At 18.8% G+C, this 21,469-nt stretch overlaps 5 protein-coding genes across 5 annotated transcripts; 4 read left to right on the top strand and 1 right to left on the bottom strand.

Annotated features, from left to right (window-relative positions):
* Positions 1 to 338: 338 nt before the first annotated feature.
* PRELSG_0929500 (conserved Plasmodium protein, unknown function) lies at positions 339 to 3,614 on the top strand (the record flags this gene model as incomplete). The annotated part of the gene is made up of 1 exon (XM_028676737.1): positions 339 to 3,614. The coding sequence occupies one exon, from the start codon at positions 339 to 341 to the stop codon at positions 3,612 to 3,614; it is 3,276 nt and encodes a 1,091-aa protein (XP_028533196.1).
* Positions 3,615 to 5,261: 1,647 nt separating this feature from the next.
* On the bottom strand, positions 5,262 to 7,883 carry PRELSG_0929400 (ubiquitin-like protein, putative; the record flags this gene model as incomplete). The annotated part of the gene is made up of 1 exon (XM_028676736.1): positions 5,262 to 7,883. One exon carries the CDS (start codon positions 7,881 to 7,883, stop codon positions 5,262 to 5,264), a length of 2,622 nt encoding a protein of 873 aa, XP_028533195.1.
* A 3,353-nt stretch (positions 7,884 to 11,236) lies between these two features.
* PRELSG_0929300 (conserved Plasmodium protein, unknown function) lies at positions 11,237 to 13,168 on the top strand (the record flags this gene model as incomplete). The annotated part of the gene is made up of 1 exon (XM_028676735.1): positions 11,237 to 13,168. One exon carries the CDS (start codon positions 11,237 to 11,239, stop codon positions 13,166 to 13,168), a length of 1,932 nt encoding a protein of 643 aa, XP_028533194.1.
* A 2,160-nt stretch (positions 13,169 to 15,328) lies between these two features.
* PRELSG_0929200 (oxysterol-binding protein-related protein 2) lies at positions 15,329 to 19,018 on the top strand (the record flags this gene model as incomplete). The annotated part of the gene is made up of 1 exon (XM_028676733.1): positions 15,329 to 19,018. One exon carries the CDS (start codon positions 15,329 to 15,331, stop codon positions 19,016 to 19,018), a length of 3,690 nt encoding a protein of 1,229 aa, XP_028533193.1.
* Positions 19,019 to 19,948: 930 nt separating this feature from the next.
* Positions 19,949 to 20,742, top strand: PRELSG_0929100 (conserved Plasmodium protein, unknown function; the record flags this gene model as incomplete). Its single annotated transcript, XM_028676732.1, has 5 exons — positions 19,949 to 20,001; positions 20,089 to 20,251; positions 20,308 to 20,358; positions 20,420 to 20,488; positions 20,611 to 20,742. The coding sequence occupies 5 exons, from the start codon at positions 19,949 to 19,951 to the stop codon at positions 20,740 to 20,742; spliced, it is 468 nt and encodes a 155-aa protein (XP_028533192.1).
* Between the last annotated feature and the right edge of the window lie 727 nt (positions 20,743 to 21,469).

The following is a 21,469-nucleotide window of genomic DNA, read 5'->3' as shown; positions in this document are numbered from 1 at the left end:
CATTATTTTATCAATTTATAAAAAAAAAAAATTTATTCTAGACAACTTTTAATTTTTCAAAGTAATTTATTATTTTAATATTTAATTTTATAATATATATGTTTTTTGGGATTCCTTTTTTTTTTTTTTTTTTGTTAATTCAAATACACCAGGAATATCATATTTTTTATAATAAAATAAAGACGAATTAATATTATAAAGGCATGCTTGCAAATTTTCTTTTAACTCTATTGAATATTAAGAGAAAATTGAATAATTTTCGAATAAATTTTTTTTTATGTTCCAACCTTTTATTTGTTTTGAGTTTGTTTTATTTTTTTAATTAAAGTTTACAAAAAATGCAGGGTAAAGAACGTAATAATGATATATTTTCAACAAATAATAATCTAAATAAAAATTCTTTAGATAATAGTGCATTTTTTGATAAAAATATGAAACACTGTAATAGGTTGAAAATACTTAGTGTTTCGACAGAAGCAGACTCTCATAGATGTTCAACTAATTCTCTTTCAAATATGTTAAATTCAAATAATATTAATAATTACAACATTAATTTTTCATCTACAAGTTACAGTGAGAATGATTATATATTAAATGCTTTAAAAGAATTAGGTAATAATTATAAAACAAACAAAGATTTTAAAAGTAATTCTTCTTTACTTAATTTAAAGCCATGCAGTATAATATATGATAATAAAATAACTGAACAAAATATAAATGGGGAGACATATCTTTTTAGTCAAGAAAAAGATAAAAATAACGAAAATAATATTTTAGTAAGTAATACGAAAAATGATGATGAACAAAAATATTTATCAGTATGCCCTGATACAAATAAATTAAATTTGTATACATTTGAAAAAAATGAAATTAAACATAACCTATGTAATGAGAACAACATATATGAAAATATTCCAATTAATAGTAAAGTAAAATTATTACCTTACTTTGAAAAAATAAACGAACAAAATTCTGATGAAGTACAAATTAATTCATTTAGTATAAGTAATAATGTATATAATAACATGATTAAGGTATCCGAAAATATGAAAAATAATAATAATAATAATATCAAAAAAATTAATGTGAAAGATACAATGGAAAAGAAAAAAGAAAAAAAATTAGTAAATACTAATCAAGATATTGAGAATAAGCTTATTAAAAATATAACTAATAATAATATAAGTGATACATTTGATGAAAATGTAGTAAATGTTACTGTTGATGAAGACATTTATAATAATAATGTTGCTAATAATGAGAATAAAAATAATTATAATAATAGTAATAAAGATGAAGGAAGTTATAATATTAATAATAATGAAGACAGTTATAATAATAAAGTTGACATTGGTGAGAATAATAATGGTAATTATAATAATTACAACGTATTACTGGAGAAACATGAAAATGAAGTATTAAGTATTAATAATAGTGAAAATATTCCTAAAAATAATAAATTTAAATTTAATTGCAACAAAAATAGTATTCTTTTTAATGCTACAGAAAAAATAACAAATGAACAGAGTATAAATAAAGATAGTAATGATAATTTTAACTTTAAAATGAGTGATAATTTAATAAATGTATCCCGTAATATAAAAGATTCTTCATTTAAAAATAACTTAAAGGAATTCTTTGAAAAAGTGGAAAACGAAAATTCAAATTATATTGACAAAAATAACATAAATAATTGCATGAAATCAAATAAGAGAGATGAGGAAATTATTGAAAGTGACATAAGTAAAATTAAACTTCCATTTATTAATTTGAAAAAAGTAAATAAAAATTCTTATAATATTTCCGATACAACAGTGAACAAACTTTCAGAACAAAATTACTTTAACAATACATTTGATAATACAATTACGGATATGAACGAAACAAAGGAAATGGAAAGCTTTGATGAAAATTATTTTTATGATTTAAAAAGCAACGAAATTCTATTTTTTGAAAAAGAGAGAGATAACAAAATTTTTAATTCTAATATAGAAGAAAATTTTAAATATTTAAGTGGTGTAATAATAAATAATACTAACAATTGCAGTGAAGCATCCGTTAACTTTAGTGAATATGATAATGAACATAAAAATAATTATACTTATGAGCATGAAAATAATTTGATGATAAGCAAAGTAAATTTTAAACTTTTAGAAAAAAATTTGTTAAAAGAAAATATTTTGTATAATAATTTTCCTTTTAATAAAACTAATGAATGTGTAGAACTCAATATAGATGGGGGATCTAATTATAATAATTATCAAAATTGTAAAGAAAATAATAACATTTTTATACAAGAGAAAATGCTGAATAGTATATATAATAATAATGAGAACTTTGACAAGTTAAGCAGTATAGATAAAATAAGTACTAAAAGAACATTAAAAAGCAATAAAAATTTATATATATCGGAATTGTTAAATGATAAAGGAAATAACAATTCGTCTATTATGAATAATGAAAATTATAATTCTTTTACTGTAATAGATAATTTAAGTAACCCTGAGACAATGAATAAAAAGAAATTGATATTTATGGATAATACAGATGAAAACATATTTTTAGATAACAAAATGAATTCAAAAGATTTAAGTGATAAAAATTTAGATAAAGATATAATGGATATATATAATATCAATCACAACAAACATATATCTAATGAGAAATTATTTATATCTGAAGATTTGAATTCATATAATAATATACTTTCAAGTTTGAGCAGTAAAAATGATGATTTCATAAATTCATATACAAATAGCAAATTTAATTTTAAAAATAAATTTTATGATGATTACTTTTTTTCAGATAATTTTATAGACGAAAAAAACGACAAATATGAGGATATAATGAAATATTTTGATTACTCAGTAAATAATAATAATATTAATAGCCATGATAATATTGAAGAAACAAACTCCAAAGATACAGATAGTAAAAGTAGAAATTCTTTAGCTAAATTTACATTAATAGTTAATGTTCCACCTAATACTACAAGAAAAGATTTAATGGCAGTTTTCAGTAAATTTGGAAACGTTGATTTAACTATGGTTGTATGTGATAAACAATCAAGACATCCTAATAAAGAATGGACAGCAACATCAGGATATGCATTTGTTCGTTTCGCTACCAATTTAGAAGCACAAAGAACTTTAAATGCAACTACTTCAGGTTTAGTTAGAATTAGAGGCAGTAGAGTTAGAGCCACTTGGGCAAAAAAAGATTCTTACTCAAAAAGAGAAAAAGAAACTACCTTTAAAATACCTTCTTCTATTCTTATTATAAATGTAGAAGAATTTATTTGTTCTATTTGTAAAACCAATTTATCATATGAACCTAGATTATTTCCTTGTTGTTACGCTTCATGCTGCTCTGATTGTTTAAGAAGTTATATTATGAATGAAGAAAATCAAGAAAATATAAAATGTCCTAACTGTTCTTTATCCTTTTCTGAGAGAATTATTAAAATCGATAAAAATTCAAAAGGTGCAATGGCATTATTATATAAATTTCACTGTAATATTAAAGTCAGGTGTCCAAATGAATGTTGCAAATGGATTGGTTTTCAATATCAGTATTTAAATCATATCCTTTCATGCAAGTTTAATCAAACATAATATATATATCCCATTATCATAAAATAATTTTGTTCCAATTTGTTATGTTACACTTTCTCAAAAAAAAAAAAATAAAATAAAATAAAAATTATTTTATAAAATGAGTAATACATTAATGTAATGAAAAATTATTAAATTAAAAATTAATATTTTATATAACTTTTTAATTCAATAAAATCTATATCATTTTTGTAATTATGCAAAGGAATAAACATTTCATTATTATAAAGGAGATGATTTACCATAAAATAAACAGTAATTAATTTTATCTATATATGTTATAAAATCAAATTAATTTAATATTTTTTTTAATACATCATCTCCTATTTTAAAACACCTTGTATAATTACAAAAGTAATTAAATAATTCTTTTTTATTTTTATTTCTTAAGAATTCATATTTTTAACGCTTTTAATTATAAAAAAATTTCATTCTCAAATATTTAGAAATATCTTAAAATTAAATACACATATGTTATTCATAATAACCTTAGGTCTTTTGAAAAAAAAAATTTTTTTTTGCAACTTGTTTTCTTTTTTTTTTATACTCTTTTTTGATTTTTGATTTTTTTTTTTTTTTGGTGTCTTCAATCATAAAAATATTTTTTTTTTTCTACTTTTAAATTTTATTTCCTTTTTTTTCAGTATTTTTCATTATTTTTAATTTGATATAAAATTACACATTATTTTCTATTTTTTTTTTTTTAATTCTTAAAAAAAATTAACAATATTTTACAGTTTGCAATTTTTAAAACTTACGAATTAAAACCACTTATTTTAAGTAATGATACTTTTTCTTTAGATATAATTTCAAAATAAAATGAGAAAAAAAAAGTCTTACTCAATTCTTTATTTTTTAATAGTGTTATATTTCTTATACTTCAATAATATAATTATATAAACTATATTTATTCTAAGTTTATTTTTTTTTTAATAAATATAAGGATGCTCTTTTCATAAAAAAAATAGTGTAATTCTTTTGTAAATATAATAAAAACAACGTCTTAAAAAAAGAAATATGTATATATTTATGCATGTATATTATCTTTTTAATCTGAAAATAAAAATCAATTTTAAAATATTAAATATTTTATAAAATTAGAAAAATTAAAAGTACATAAAACTTAATTATAAAAATTTATATGAATAAAATATAATAGAACAAATAATGAAAAATCAAATTTATGAATGTAGCTTTTCTTTCTTTAAAAAATTTTTTTTTTTTTAAAATAAATGAAAAAAACAAGCCCTATATTTGTAAAAAATAAATATTAATAAAATTTAATGGATTTTTTACTTTTAAAAATCAACTTTTGGAATTATATCTCAAAATCAATTAAATTAAAAAAAATTCTTTTAATGCAGATGCATACTTTTTCTATCTTTGTACTCGAATAGGTATATTTTATGCATTTAAGAAAAAATGTTAAGTGATATCATATATAAGATTCACTAAAATGATTATCTTAATCGTTAATCCTTTAATTTTTATAGAAATGTGTAATATCTACTTTGAAAAAAAAATAATGTATATGTCAAATAAAAAATAACTTACGTTCTCCAAAACAAATAATTTTATTTAAACACTTATCTTAAAAATATAATTTTTTAAAATGAATTATACAAAAAAAAAAAAAAAAAAAAATTTCTAATTTTTATTTGTATTAATATCGTCTAATAATAAATCAATAGCCCTTTCTATATTTCCTTTTGTATCAACTAATGCCTTTATACATTTTTGTGTGTCTGTAAATCCCATTAATTTTAATGAATTCAATTCTTCAGAATATAATTTATAAATATTTTGTTCATTCATGTTATTATTACCATATCTTAATAATTTTATAGTTTCGGCAATATCTTTTAGGTCAATATTATTCATTTGATTAACTAAACTTAAATCACATAAATTTTTATTGCCTTCATTATCCTTACTTTCAATTAAATTAGAATTCTTAGAAATTTCATCTTTTGAGTTTTCATTATTCATATCATTGGTTTTTAAATCAGATTTATTTTCATTTACTGATTTTTCATTTTTATAATTTTCATTAGTAGTATTTATACTTTCATTAACATTATTTACATTCACATTTTCATTTAATATATCTTCATAATTACCAAAGTTTTTTTTACCCTTATTTTTGTCATCTTTATTGTGAATTTTATTCATAAACGGCATAATATTTTGATTATGTATATTATTATCATCTGTTGAAAAATTCATTGAATCATATAAAATTTTTTGATCTAATGTAGCAACATTTTCCCCAGAATCATTATTATTATTCGTAAAAGTAGTATTATCAATCTTATTATCATTCTTATTATCACCATTATTGTCATTTTCGTTAATAATATCATTTTTATTATTACTAATGTTAGCAAAAATAGAATTAGCATTATTATTTGGAGAATTAAATATATTCAGGTTGTTTACATTATTATATGAATTCATATTAAATCTTGAATTATTTATATTCAAATTTTTATTTAAATTTAATATTATTTGATTTAATAAATTTGTTGCATTCGTCGTTTGTTGTTTAGAATCGTTAGGTTTATTAGTGTTTACATTTTCATTTTTCTTATTTTGTTCCATTAGGTTATTTATAAGATTATTATTGAAAAGTGCATTATTAAATAAGTTTAAATTATTCTGATAATTTTTGTTATTGGGAATATTTTTATTATTCTCAACCTTATTGTTCTTTAAATTATTCTTTTTATCGTATATTATTTTATTTGATTTATTTGGAGAATCTTGATACTTCTGTAATATATCCATAATATTATTTTTAAAAATATTATTATTCAAATTATATTCGTTATTTTTATTATTAATTTTAAGCATATCATTACTATTATTAAAAGGATTATTATTCATAAGAAAGCATTTTTCCAAATTATTATAGTTATTTTGATTCTTAGAAATTTTTTCTTTTGAAGCCCATGGATTTGGAAAAGCTTCACTCGTAGGAGGTGAAGAAGAGTTTAAATCATAATGCTTAACTTTATTCATTTTTTTTTCATTTGACCTATCACTTGATGAATACATTGGCTCTTGAATATTATGATACATTCTTCTCAATGTATTAAATCCACCAGGTATAGCTTCAATATTACTTATTGCTCTATCAGTATTTCTCATTAATTCTTTCATTAAGGATGGATTTTTAATCATTTCAAATGACTGTTTTAAAGCTTGTGAATCATTTAACATATGATTTAAATCCGGATTTTTTTCTCTTAACTTTTGAAGTTGTTTATTTGAATCCATTATCGATTTAATAAAGTCACTATGATCAAACATATAAGAAATTAATTTAGATATGTTATCATTATCAGAAAATTTTCCTAAATCATTATATTCATCTTTTATTGTACTTAACTGTGAACTTGTGATTCCCGAATCTAAAGCAACATCATTTCCATTTTTTTTTTTATTAAGTTTTATTACATATATAATATCATTAAATTTTATATTATACTTTGACAAATTTTCCATATCTTTTAATAATCTACCTCTATATATAATCCTGTACTCGTTTTCATTATTCAACATCTTTTTCAAGCACTTTTTTAATTTTTTTACTGTTATATTTTTATCTATCCTACATTTATAAATATTATTCGTGGAATCGTTGGTTTTTAATCTAACATATATATATGTATTTAAGTTTATTTTATTATTTTCATTATTCACATCATCTATTTTCATTTTTTCGTCTTTTTCAAATATTTTTATATTTTCACATTGATTATTTTTCTTTTTTTCATTACTTAAATTATGTGTTTCACTATTTTCCTTATTATTGATATATATATTTTGAGAATTCATATCAAATATATCTTTAGCATTATTACTATGTACATGAAAAATATTTGATTTATTTTTGCTATAACTTTCAAATAGATCTCCATCTTGACTTATATCATCTAAGTGATCATCACATTCATCTGAACTAAATGAATTACTTATAATATTTTTGTATTCACTAACATCAATATTATCGAAGTCATTAAATGACTCATTTTTTTCTTTATTATTTATTGTATCAGTCATTTTATTATCTTTCATTTTTTTTTCAACATAAAAATTATCTTCATCAATCTCTCTTTTTTTATTTTCGTTTTCTTTTAAAAAAGTAAACTCATGCTTAGAGTTTTTATAATCAATAAAAAAATTACTTTTTGAATCACTTGATTTTTTTTTATAAATATCTTCTGATTTTTTTCTTTCTTCACTATTATTTCTATACTCTTCCATATTTAAATTTTTGAATAAAAATATAAATATATATATATATATATTTATATTTAACAAAAATATAAAATTATGAAAAAATAAATGAAAAAAATATTTCTAAAATGAGATTTATTATATAATTTTTCTTCAATTAAAAACTTGCATGTCAATTTATATATAGCTATGAAAATTAAATCAAATATTAATAAAGATTATTTACCAAATATATTTTTTTTTTTTTATTTAAATTTTGTATCCTTAATTTTATGTATGTATATTATGCAAACATATAAATATATAATTTTTTTTTTTTTTTCACATGACTTCTTTAATTTTTATTTAAACGAATTTGTATTTTATATATTCTTAAAAATTGTGTGTGTTGAATTTTTTTTTTTTTTTTATTTTTTTATTCATATGAATAAAAGCCTATATCGGAAATACAAATAAAATATTCTTATTTAATTTAAATGTTTCTAAAAAAGCTATGCTCACACAGTTAAATATTAAATTGATAATTATTTGATATTTAAAAGTAAAAAAATTCTAATAATTTAATGGAAAAAAAAAAAAAAATTAGGATTAAATAGATAAATTATAAACATTTCGTTTATTATTTATTGTACATATATTAAATTGTATAAAATAAAAATTTTAGAGGTATTTTAATTCTCTGTGCATTTTATCTTTGATTATTTAAAACTTCTATTAGAAAATATTCATATGCATTTAAAAAATACGTGAATATAGAAAATGTCCTTTAATTAAAATTATTTTTTTCTTATATAAAACTCAAGGTAGAAAAAAATAACGGAAAAAGTTATGTATGTTTTTTAAAAGTAATTGAAGTATATTTTATAAAGAAAAACGAAACGTTTCATTTATATTATGTAAATAGAGTTAAATATATATAATGAAAAAAAAAATTTTAGCGAACAAAGAAACAGAAAATATAACACAGATCAAAGAACAATGGCCATGAAACAAATAATATTAAATAAAAACAATAAAAAAAACTAAAAAAAAAAAAGAAACAAACAAAAAATAACGAAAAGTGAAAAATGAAACAAGTAACAAATTACAAAAGAAAAAAAAACAGAAAATTATAAAGTTAAAAAATTGTTATAAATAACATAAAAGTTTATATATAAAATCTTAAAGCATTTATTATCTGAACAATAAGCAAAGTTTTTTTTTTTTTTTTTTTTTTTACATGCAAATGATGGCGCACTATTTTTTTCTGTTCAAATAAGATGTGTGATTTAGTAAATTATAATTCAAAAAAAAAAAAAAAAAAGAGACAAATGAAATTGCAATTATTTATTTTATTTTAAATTAATATGCTTTAGATATATACATATATATTTGTATATTTTTAGTTTATATTAAAATATTAATTATAGATTTATATACTTGATGAAAACATTTAGAAATTAGATAAATAATAAAATGAACAAATAAATATATTTTTTAAATAAAATACTATCTTTCCCTTTAAAGAATTTTTACCCTTTTTGATTTTCTACTTTTTTACAATATTATTACTTTGGCTCATCTCTTTTTTTTTCCTTTTTTTTTTTTTTATTTATTAATTTTTTTTTTTTTTTACGATTATTAGATTTGTCTTGTTTATACAAATGCAAATACAACTTTAAGTTTTTTTTAAGGTTCATAAGAATTAATAAGCATTCAGATATTTAATAATAATATTGTACCTTGTGTAATAAATAATATCTAACAGGAAATTGAATTTTATATCTAAATAATACAAAAGTAATACACAATTAAAATAGCGTTCATTATTTCACTTTTTTAGTATAATAAAATATTACTATATTTTTTTTTTATAATTATATGTGTTTTCCTTTTTTGAAGACTTTAGTCTTGATATTTATATTTTAAGTATGTAGAAGCTCAAAAATATAAAACTTCCTTCTTTTATGAAACTTTGTGTATTCCTAAATTTAATATTTTATAAAATTTTAAATAAAAAATGTGAATAAAAAAAAAAAAAAATAGTCTTCTATTTATATTATTGATAAAATAAAACTAAAATAATAATGTTTTATATTTAAATAAAGTACTCTAATTTTATTAATTAAAATCATTAAAAAAAAAAGATATATAGAGGAAATAAACTCAACATCTTAAGTTTTTCGTCTTTTTAAGCCACTTTCACAAATGTATATATTTTAAGATTAGGTTATATCAAAAGAACTGGGTAAATATAAACAAAAAAAAAATTTTAATTTTAAGAGAATATTTACATTTTATATATACATGATGTTACTTCAAATTTTTTTTCTGCTTTTACTTAATGAAATATAAAGTGCAAAATTTACAAATATCTTTTTAAATTTCGGAAGTTTATAAAAAATATTACGTTTTCATTTTTCATTAAAAATTTTTTTTAATTTAATTTTTTTTCATTAGCAAAATTGTTTCCTACTAATTCCCAAGAATCTTTGAATGATATTATATAGAAGATTTTTTTCCTTTAAAATTTAAACCTTTTTTTCTCCTTTATGATTTATCTTTTGATATTGATTGTATCAATATTAAGTTATTTAATGAATAATTTTTTTTTCCCTTTTCATGTAAATGAATAAAATAAAGTGTATGTAATTTAAAAAAATTTTTAAAGTGATGTGTTTTCTTAAACATTTAATAGAAAATTTAAGAATTAAAAAGAACAAAGATCATTTATAAATTAAAAAAACAAAAAAAGTAAAAAATAACAAGGAAAAAATTTTTTTTTTATTCTTAAACATATGTGAATAATTTATATAATATTTTTTAAATTACACCGTTAATTAAAATGAGAAAATTATTAAGTGTATGAAAAGAATAGTTCTTAAAATAGTAAAAGTTATTAAATATATAAAAATGAACAGTTTTGCATGCAAATGTTTTTTATTATTAAGTATAATTTACTTAATTTAATAATGTCTAATATTTTGATGTTACTTAATTTTTTTATTTTTCTTCTTTTTTTTTTCTCCTTATAAATTTTATGTTTATTTTATAAAATTTTTAACTTAATAGTATTCAAAAAAAAAAAAAAAAAATAGAAAAAATAAAAAAAGGTAAGATAATAAAAAAAAATTTATAAAAAATGAAAATACTAGTAAAATTTTATAATTTATTATAATTTATGAATATGGATTAGTGAAAGAACAATATCATAAATAATTAAATTTACATTATGTAAAACTTTTCTTTTGTCTTTGTCATTTATCATTAAATTATGAAAGAAAAGAAAAGACTTTGTGATTCTTTAAAAAAAAAAAAATAATAAAAATAAGTATGATGTAATTACTGTTAATTTCACTATTATATTTTTTACATATCCAACGTTATATAACTTAATATAAATGAAAATGGATATATGCTATTTTTTCTATAGCATATATATCATAATTATGGTAATTTTTAAGGATGAATATGTTTTAATGAAAAGTAATTTAAAAGAAAACAATTTTTTTATAACTAAATTTTATAATAATAAATTATCAAAAATATTTCAAAAAGAAGATTATCATTTTTTCCGTTTAATATTTTTAAAGTTTCTTATCAAAGTAAAATTTTTAAATAAATATAACACATTAGATGATATAGTTAAAACATTAGAGAAAATAAAATTTGGTGTTAATCAAAAAAGTGACAATATATATATGACATTATACGATGAACTAAAAGATATATCACTCAAACAATATAAAGACTTGCATGAAAAAAATCAAATAGATATAGAAATAGAAAAGCTTACATTAAATAGCATCCATAAAAAAACATTATTGTCTCTAGTCCCTTTTTCAGAGAAACAAATTTTTAATTCTAATGATAGTTATAAAAAAACTCATTTAATTTTAGATATATTATATGTATCAATAATAACAAGTTATCAAGTTCTAGATGAAGCAACAAAGAGAGATATGTTAATGTTAATGTATCAAAATACAATAAATCAATGGATGAGTTTAAACTTTTTAAGAAAAATAATGAAATATAAATTATCCTTAAATAAAGATAAAATATTATTATATATATCATTAAAAAGAAAAAATGGCATAGAGACAACAACTGAAGAAGAAATAAAGAATATTGAGACAGCATTTAAAAATATATTAAATGATTTTATATATAAATTATATCCTAAATATATAGGTAATGGAGACTCTGCTTTTATAATTAATGATCTTACTAAAGTATATATCCCAGAATTAAAAGTTATAGGTTATCAAACAAAAAAAGAATATAAATTATATCACTTTGAAAATAACAAAAAATATTTTTTTTCTAATTACTTCAAAATAGATGAAAATAAAAATAAAATGATTATTCAAATTTTATTATCTCATTCATATGAAAGTGAAGAAAAAATACAAGATAAGTATGATATTTATTTTACTATAGAGTATATTTACAATATTTTAATTAATTATTTTCATTATAATGATAATTTTTTATCATATGAAGATCTCTCTTTTTATTCATCCAAATATATATTTGGGGACCAAAAAAATAATAAATCTGAGGAGGAAGAAAAAAAATATGAAGATTTATCGTTGCACATGTTTTTAAAAATTAATAAGAAGATAAAATTTACATATAGTTCAGTTCAAAAAGCTCTTTTAAAAAATACGAAGCATATTAGTTATTTATATAATATTCATTTTTATGGAGCTTGTGTAAAATATAAACATACAGATATGATTAAACTTATTGGACAATTTGGTGAAGGTATTGATAATAATTTAATTAATAATGTAATTATTAAAATGAAACCAAATGAAATAATTGCACATGTAAAAATATATTCAAAAAAAAAAGAAAAAAATGATTTACATTATGTATCTACAAAAGAAATAAAAAACCAATTAAATAATTCCAATTATTTTTATGTCATATATTATTTGGTAGACAGTACAAGGGAAATCCCTAAACCGGTAAACTGCAAAGCTTGCAGATATCAAAAATATCATTATATAACACTTTTAATTGCTGCAGTTGTTCCTTCTTTAATTATTTTTATATTATTTTATATTATTTATTACTTTAAAATAACAAAAAACAAAAATTCTAAAAATACTTGTTTAAAAAATTTTTCTCGAACGTATCCTAGACTATTTTATGTTAAAACATCTTCAAATCATTATATAAGATTAAACAGAAAATACAGAAAGAAATTGAGTTCTAAGCATGCAAGATCAGTTTTGAAAAATGGATTTAAAAATAATTATAAAACCTATTACAGTAAAAAATTTTCTAAAAGCTTATCTAGTAAGAACAGTATTATCTCTTAATATTAAATAAATTAAAAATACTATAAATGCGTATATTATATACATGTATATCTATATATACTTGTGATAAATTTAAAAAAAATTTTGAAAAAAAAAATATCCTTAAATGGAAAAAAAGAAAAAAATAATATTAAAGTGAAACTGCTTAGATTAAACCTACAAATAATTGAAAATAATATAATATAGACTAAAAAAAAGGTATATATGTTTACACTTTTTGAAAGAAATAATATGCATTATATAAAAGAAAAATAATAAAAAATACATAAAACTGAGATAAAAGATTAAATAATAGTATCTACTTAAAAACTATATATCTTTTATTAAATTATATAATTTTTTTTGTTAATACCACATAATATGGTAAATAAAAGAATTTTCGAAGATATATCATTAGAAAAAAAAAGAATAAATTATTGTTTTTAAAACATAATTACATTTTTTTTATATACTTTCATTTATTCTTGTATAGAGAAAATTTAAAAAAAAAGATATATGTTAAAAATGAATTTCCTATTACGACGCATTTATATTATCAAATATATTTATGTATATGTTATTTTTATTTAATTTTATTTTAATTATTTACAAAATTTGATATCTATAATTGTCTTAAAACGAAAAATAAAATAAAGTAAAATAAAATAAAATAAAATGTATGTATAAAAAAGTTTGATAGAAATAGATGCACTTTCTAATGCTTATTTTATTTTGAATCCCTTTTTTCTTACAGAACTACCCCTTTAAAATAAAAGAATTAATAAATCAATAAAAATTATAATTCAAATTTTAAAGATTTATGCTTATTTTTATTAATATTTTTCATTAATAATGTTTTTATTGCTTATCTATCTTATTATTTTTGCATTTCATTATTTTTTCTTTTCTTTGTTTTTCGTTTAACTTTAAAATTTTAATTATTTTAATTAGTTTTATTTTTTTTTTTTTTAAACTCATAATTTTTTTATTAAATTCAAAAGAAAATAAATTTATTTTAATTTTTCAAATTTGAGATAAAATTTTTAGAAAGATATATATATATATTAGTATATTATTATTAATATATATATATATTTTTTTTTTTATTATTTTTTTCACATTTGAATGGGAAAAAATTATCATTTGAATAACAAAATTTTGATATTGAAATAGAAATTTCTTTTTTGTTATCAAAAAAAAAAAAAAATTGGTGTACTTTTTTTTTTTTTTTTTTAATAATATATGATATAAATTTTTTACGTAATTTTAAAATAAAGTAAATATTTTTTTGATCATTTCATTTTCTCATAGCATTAATTTTTATTATGAACAAAAAATATAGACATTACAGTTTTTTTAAAAAATTATGATATATATATGCATTTCTTAAAAAATATGAGTTCATCCTGTATACAGCAATAATAATGACCATTAAAAAAAATGTAAAAAATAATAAAGGTATACTTTTCATATAAATTTATAATTAAAATAGTGTATAAACAAGTTTTTTTAATATATATATGAAGTAATTTAGAAGAAACTATTTTTATATTTAATATACTTTTTAGTTTGTTTTTATATTAAAAAAAATTTTTTTTTATGATTTTTATGATTTTTTTTTTTTTTTTTCTTCTTTAAATCTAATAGTTTAGGAATATATATAATTAATATTTGTAGGTTAATTAATTGAGACATTGAATTTTAAATGAAATTACAAAGAATTTGATTTAAAATTATCTGTGCCTATATTTTCTTTTTATATATCTTTATATCTTATTCATATTTATCTTTTTTTGACTCTTACATATTCCCTTATACATTTAACATTATTTTTACTCCACCCTTATTTTTATAAAGCTGCATATTACATCTTTTTTTCTTCTTGCATTCTTATTATTTTTTTTTTAAATCTTAAAAAAGGTACTGTAGTTTCATAAAAAATTTACTGAAGATAAATTAAAATTATTTTGAATACAAAAAATATATTAGTGGCTTTGTAATTCTTTTAATAATCCAATAAAGAAGCATATAATTGTTTTGTTAAATACTTTTTTCTTTTAATTTACAAATCAAATATTTGTTTAAAGATTTTTTTGAATAATTAAATATACATAATTAATATATATATATATATTAGAATACAAAAAAAAAATAATGAACAGATGTAAATAGCTTAAAACTATGTTAGGAGGAAAATATTTAAATTTAAGACTTTTCAGTGAAAAAAAAAACTCCCTCACAAATAATATTTTGGAAAATACAATAAACAATAGTTTGCAAAATGAAAACAAATTTGAAAATCATGAAGAAAAAACAAAAAATTATAGAGATAAAAGAATTATACATGAGGGATGGTTAAATAAATGGACAAATATTATTGGTAGCTATAGACCCAGATATTTTGTTTTAGAAAATGGAATTTTAAGATATTCTATAGACAAATATGCACCAACTAAAGAAACTTTTGTTTTATCTCACTGTAAAATTCGAGTATGCCCTGATGACCCATTGCATTTTGAAATTGAAACAAGTGAACAAGGAATTTTATATTTAAAAGCAGATTTACCTGAACAAAAACATAAGTGGTATATTTCATTTAAAAAGGCTCAGTTAAATTATTTGCATGGGGGTTATAAAAAAAGTTACATAGACATTAATAATTTTAATAATAGTATGTCAAAAAATTCTTCATTTTTAACTAGCATTATAAAAAATACAAATGATTTTAATGAAAGTAAAAGTAACAGCACTTTTGGTGACATGATACAAAATAATGGCATACAGAAGGTGGAGAAATTTGATAAAGAAGCTTCAGGATCTACTTTTGATCATTCTAATAGCATTTTAAAAACAGATAGTAGTAAAAAATTAAATTTAGACGAAATTTTTATATGCTGTACTGATTTTGAAGATAAAAGCCCTACTTTATGTTTAATGGAAAATATTGTATCTTTAAAAGAAATAACTAGAGATATCATAAAAAATTCTCAATATAATCAAGCTAAATCAATTTTAAATAAAATAAAATTATCTGACCCAGATAAAATAAGTTTTAATTACATGAGTTCATTACTATCTCAATTAACTAGTTCTATAGAATATATTGATATAATAATAGAAAAGTATATCGGTTGTAGTGAAATGCTACTTAAAGAAGAAAATATTCAATCAAAATGTATGAACAAATCATTAAAACTATTAGCTAAACAAAATTATTTCCTTGAAAAATCTCAAGAAAAGAAAATATTTGGTGATTTGGACATAAAAGTAAAAAATAAATTGGAAAAATTAAATATTTACGAAAGTGATCAGGAAAGTGAAGATTTGTTTTTTGATTGCGATGAAGAATTTTCTGATAAAAATATTAAATCAAATTTCTCTATTGAAAATGACTCTTCAAGAAGCTCGATTGATATAGGTGATACTGAAGAAAATATGAAAAAACATGCAATAAATAAAAAGAAAAAAAAAGAAAAAAATATAAATGCTTTAAAAGGTAAATTGGAATTAAGTGGTGATTCTGTAAATAATGACATTGGATATAAAAAAAAAATTAATGCTCATGAAAGTTTTGATGATCAAGGTTTAGAAAGGGCATATAAAACACAAAAAAAGAATAAAATGTTTAATAACACTCCAGAAAACTTAGAAAATAAATATAATAGCATTCAAAGAGAGGAAGAAGAGAACATAAATGATTACCAAAGTAATAAAAAAAAAAATAATGTATCTATTGTTAAGAATAAAAATGATGGCATTGTAGATTATAATAATAAAGATGAAGATAAAACAGATATTTACTCTCAAAATAGTCATGAATCTGATATTCATAGTAATGATAACGATAATGAGAAAAATGATTATAGTCTTATCCGTTTATGCAGTACAGAAGAAAACAAATCAATAAATTTTGGTAAAATAGATGTTTATACGGATAAAACAATTAAAAGAAGAAAAAAATTACCAAGCCCCAGAACTGAAATAAAAATAAGCTTGTGGTCTTTACTAAAAGATTGTATAGGTAAAGATCTTTCCCGTATAGGTATGCCCATTTATCTGAATGAACCATCTTCATTTCTTCAAAGGCTTGCTGAAGATTTTCAGTATATTTATTTGTTAAAATATGCATCAAAACAGGTAGAAAGTACAAGCCGACTAGCATTTGTAACGGCATTTACTATATCACCTTATGCATCAGTAATTGGCCGAACATTCAAACCCTTTAATCCATTATTAGGTGAAACATATGAATTGACTCACCGGAAATTTTATTTTATATCAGAACAAGTTGTTCATCATCCACCTATTACTGCTTATCATTGCCATAATGATTATATGGAAAACTTTGCTAGCATAATAGTAAATGTACAAATATTAGGAAAATCTATAGAAGTAACTATACCTGGGTCAAATCATCTTATATTAAAATATAAAAAAAAATGTAGCAATAGAAAAAGTTTGAACAAAGTTACAAAATTGAAACCAAATAAAAGTAGTTCTGATAAAAATATTTACTATCAAAACGAAATAGAACATCATGAAAAAAACTTAATCAAAAAAGAAGTTAACACAAAATCCCATATTGAAATAAATGATAATCATATTTGTAATGAAACTTCTAATAATAACAATAATGTAAAAAATTATGTTCAAAAGTCTAATTTTTGTCCGATTGAAAAAAAAGAAGATTTAAATAAAAATTATCTATTCGAGAAATATATAGAAAATCATGAAAATACAACAGATAAAAAATATAAATCAGAGGAAAGTGTTGAAGAAAATAATAAAATTTCTTTATCGAAGCAACAAAATAAAAATGAAATAAAAAATTATGGAAATAATGATATGAATGAAAATAAGAATTGTGAATATAATGATTGTGATAATAATTTCCCTAGTACACAAAATATGAATAAATTAAATGAAGATAACATCAAAGAAGTAAATTTATTAAATAAAAATAGCATAATAGAAAATGAAATAGAAAGTAGTGAATATATAAAAAAAAAAAAAAAGGAAGGAGGAAAAGAGAAGAAAAAAACAAAGAATTATAATAGTGGAGGAAAAAATGAATATGGTTATGAGCACTATACCTATCAAAGAGCAAATATGATTATTCACAATATTATATTTGGAAAATTATGGGTAGAATTGCATGGAAATATATTAATAAGAAATCATAATAACGGAGATTTTTCTATAGTTCGTTATATAAGAAAAGGATGGTTTGATAAAGAAATACACAAGGTACAAGGAATTGTATGTGACAGATTTAAAAATGTTATTTTTTTTCTTTATGGGAAATGGTCCCAAGAAATTTACATAGCTTACGTAAAAAATTTGAAAAAACAGCAATATGATACGTATTTCTTTAACGAAGATGGGACAGAAAATACACAATACTTTAATAGAAATACTCTAAATGATTTTATTAACAATTTTGACTGGCAATTTTATGAGAGTAATATAGAAAATTTAAAAGGTGTGTGCGTATGGAGAGCACAAAAAAGACCTAAAAATAGTGATATGTATTATGGATTTAATTATATGACAGTAGAATTAAATGAAATAACACCTGAATATGACAGGTCATCTGGCGCATCCATAGCATGTACAGACAGCAGATTTCGTCCAGATCAGAGAAATTATGAAAATGGAAACATAGAAATTGCTATGCATGAAAAACAGAGACTTGAAAATAAACAAAGACAGAACTGGAAAAATTATGGAACAAATGATTCTTATAAGCCAAAATGGTTTTATAAGCATAAAGACCCAATATATAAAGACAATGATATTTATTTATTTAATCATAAATATTGGCTTGCCAAAAAAAATAAGGAGTTTTCAGATTCACCTGATATATTTTAAGTGGAAATTCATAATTAATAATATATATATATGCATATTTTCTGATCCCAATTTTTAGAACATTCTCAAATATTTGTTTTATTTGTTTGTGTGCAATATCTTAAAAACAATATATCTTATTTATGATGGATTCATAATTTATGATTATTTAAAAAATATAACTTGTTAAATAACATATGTATTTCCAGAATTAAAAGATAAATATAATCTTTGTTTAAATTTTTTAAATTAAAAAAAAAAAAAATGAAAATATATTTTTTTGATATATATATTTATATAATTTTTTTTTTTTTTTTTATCAATCTCTTTAATAACTATTTATTTTTAAAGAAGTAATTCATATAAAATTTATGGATTCTAAGTTTTATTATTTTTTTTTTTTTTTTTTGCCTATATTATCTGCCTTACATAATGTTGTAAAAAAAAAAAAAAATTTATATATTTTATCATAAATTTTTTAATATATATATTTTTCCTTAATATATCTGTAAACAAAATTTTATCTATATTATATATACATAATAAAAAGAAATTTATTCATAATTTGTGCTGATTAAATTTAACCTTTATGAAAATTTAAAATTTAAAGTCTTTTTTTGTTTTTTTGTCTAATTTTTATTGCTCTATCAAAATTTTAATTTCTTTAAAATATTGTTATAGATATTTCCATAAATCAACTTTTGGGGGTAACATTTATGTCATTTTATTACAATTGATCAAAATAAAATAAACTATGTAATTTATTTAAGAAAAAAAAAAAAGAAAATTTTTTGAAATTTCTATCTTTATCTAAATATTAAAAAAATTTCTTTACATTTATATAAAATAAAATTTATCATCAAATATAAAAGAACTAAAATACTAAGATAATAATATGCCTAAAGCTAAAGTATTATTTCCTTATAGAATTAAGAAATTAAAAATTCTAAAATGATAAATAAATCAAAATCCAAAAGTTTTATATTGTTCGAAGGAGAAAATGAGTATAAAAAAAAAAAAAACTGACAAATATACATATAATATTATTATTTTGTTTTTTCATTATCTCTGTGTCAAAATTTTACATTTAGGATAAATTATAAAAACTTCTGTTATGATTATTCAGAAGAGCTTGTTAGAAAAAGAACTTTAGATTTTCAGTCTCATAAAAGTTTAAATGGGAAAAGCAAATTGGATAAGTGGTCTTCTAAAGATAAAATAGAATTTAATTACGATAGTTTAATAAAATTACAAGTAAAAACAAAAATATTATTTTCTATCATTTTTTCCCTTTTTTAAAAAAATTTTAGAAACTTTCAACTAAATGCAATAAATTCTATATTGATTTATTAAATATAAGAGTCAAATAAATTTTTATATTATGCATATTTAAACTTATTTATTTTTTCTTTTTCTATACAGAATAAAGAAGAATTAACTGTTTTTTACTCATTAAACTTTTTACAAAGCAAGCTAAATCTAATCGCAAAAGTAAAAATGAAACAAGAATAAAAGAAACATTTATTCTTTTTTTTTATTAAAAGGTTTTAATTAAAAATATTAATATGAATAAAACATGGTTTTTTCTTTTTTTTATTTTATATATTTTATAGCATGATTTCAAAAACTTTTTAAATTATAAAGACCAAGAGAAATGCCACAAAATTCCAATGTTGTGGATTCATGATCATAAGACAACATATTCGACGTCAAAAAAAAAAGAAAAAATAGAAATAATAAAATAAATAAAAATTTACAATATTCTTATAATTATTTTATATCTTTTTTTTCCCCATTTATTTATAGTAATTATACAGATAGACAAAGAATTAGGAAAAAAAATTATATTTATAAATAATCTTCATAGTAATTAATTCATAATTAGGTTTTTTTTTAAAAATATTCTACTGAAAATAAGATTCTTACAACTTTTAGCAAAGTTGCATATTATAAATTTTAATTTTACTTGAAATTTTTAATTAACATGATTTTTCATATTTTATTTATTTATATAAAAGGAAATATATTTTTTAAAAAACCAAAATTCAACTTTTTTTTTTTTTACTTGATAATATATTATGTGTATAAGTTATACTTGTAATGATTATATTTGTTTAAGTTCATTTTATTTTTTAAAGTTTTAAATATCTTTTCATTAATGTGATATATAAATACTGATTTTTATGATAAATTTAAAATACCATTTTATCTTTAAAAATTTTTTTTATATTATATTATATTATTATTTTTAAATATATGAATTGTAATTATTGTTTAATGTTAATATATAACATAGAAAAAAAATGTTCAATAGTTGAAGAAAATTTCTTATTTTATATTTTATATGCAACATAATAATTAAAAGATGTATAAATAAATTAGTCTTAATTATTATATATCAATATAAAAATGTAGAATTATCACTGTATAAAATAAAAAGTGTAAAAAAGAAAAAAAAACCAATTTATGATT

Source organism: Plasmodium relictum (assembly GCF_900005765.1).
Source record: "Plasmodium relictum strain SGS1 genome assembly, chromosome: 9".
Lineage (NCBI taxonomy): Eukaryota > Apicomplexa > Aconoidasida > Haemosporida > Plasmodiidae > Plasmodium > Plasmodium relictum.
Note: the sequence above shows the minus strand (reverse complement) of the source record. Positions and strands in the feature narration are given on the sequence as shown.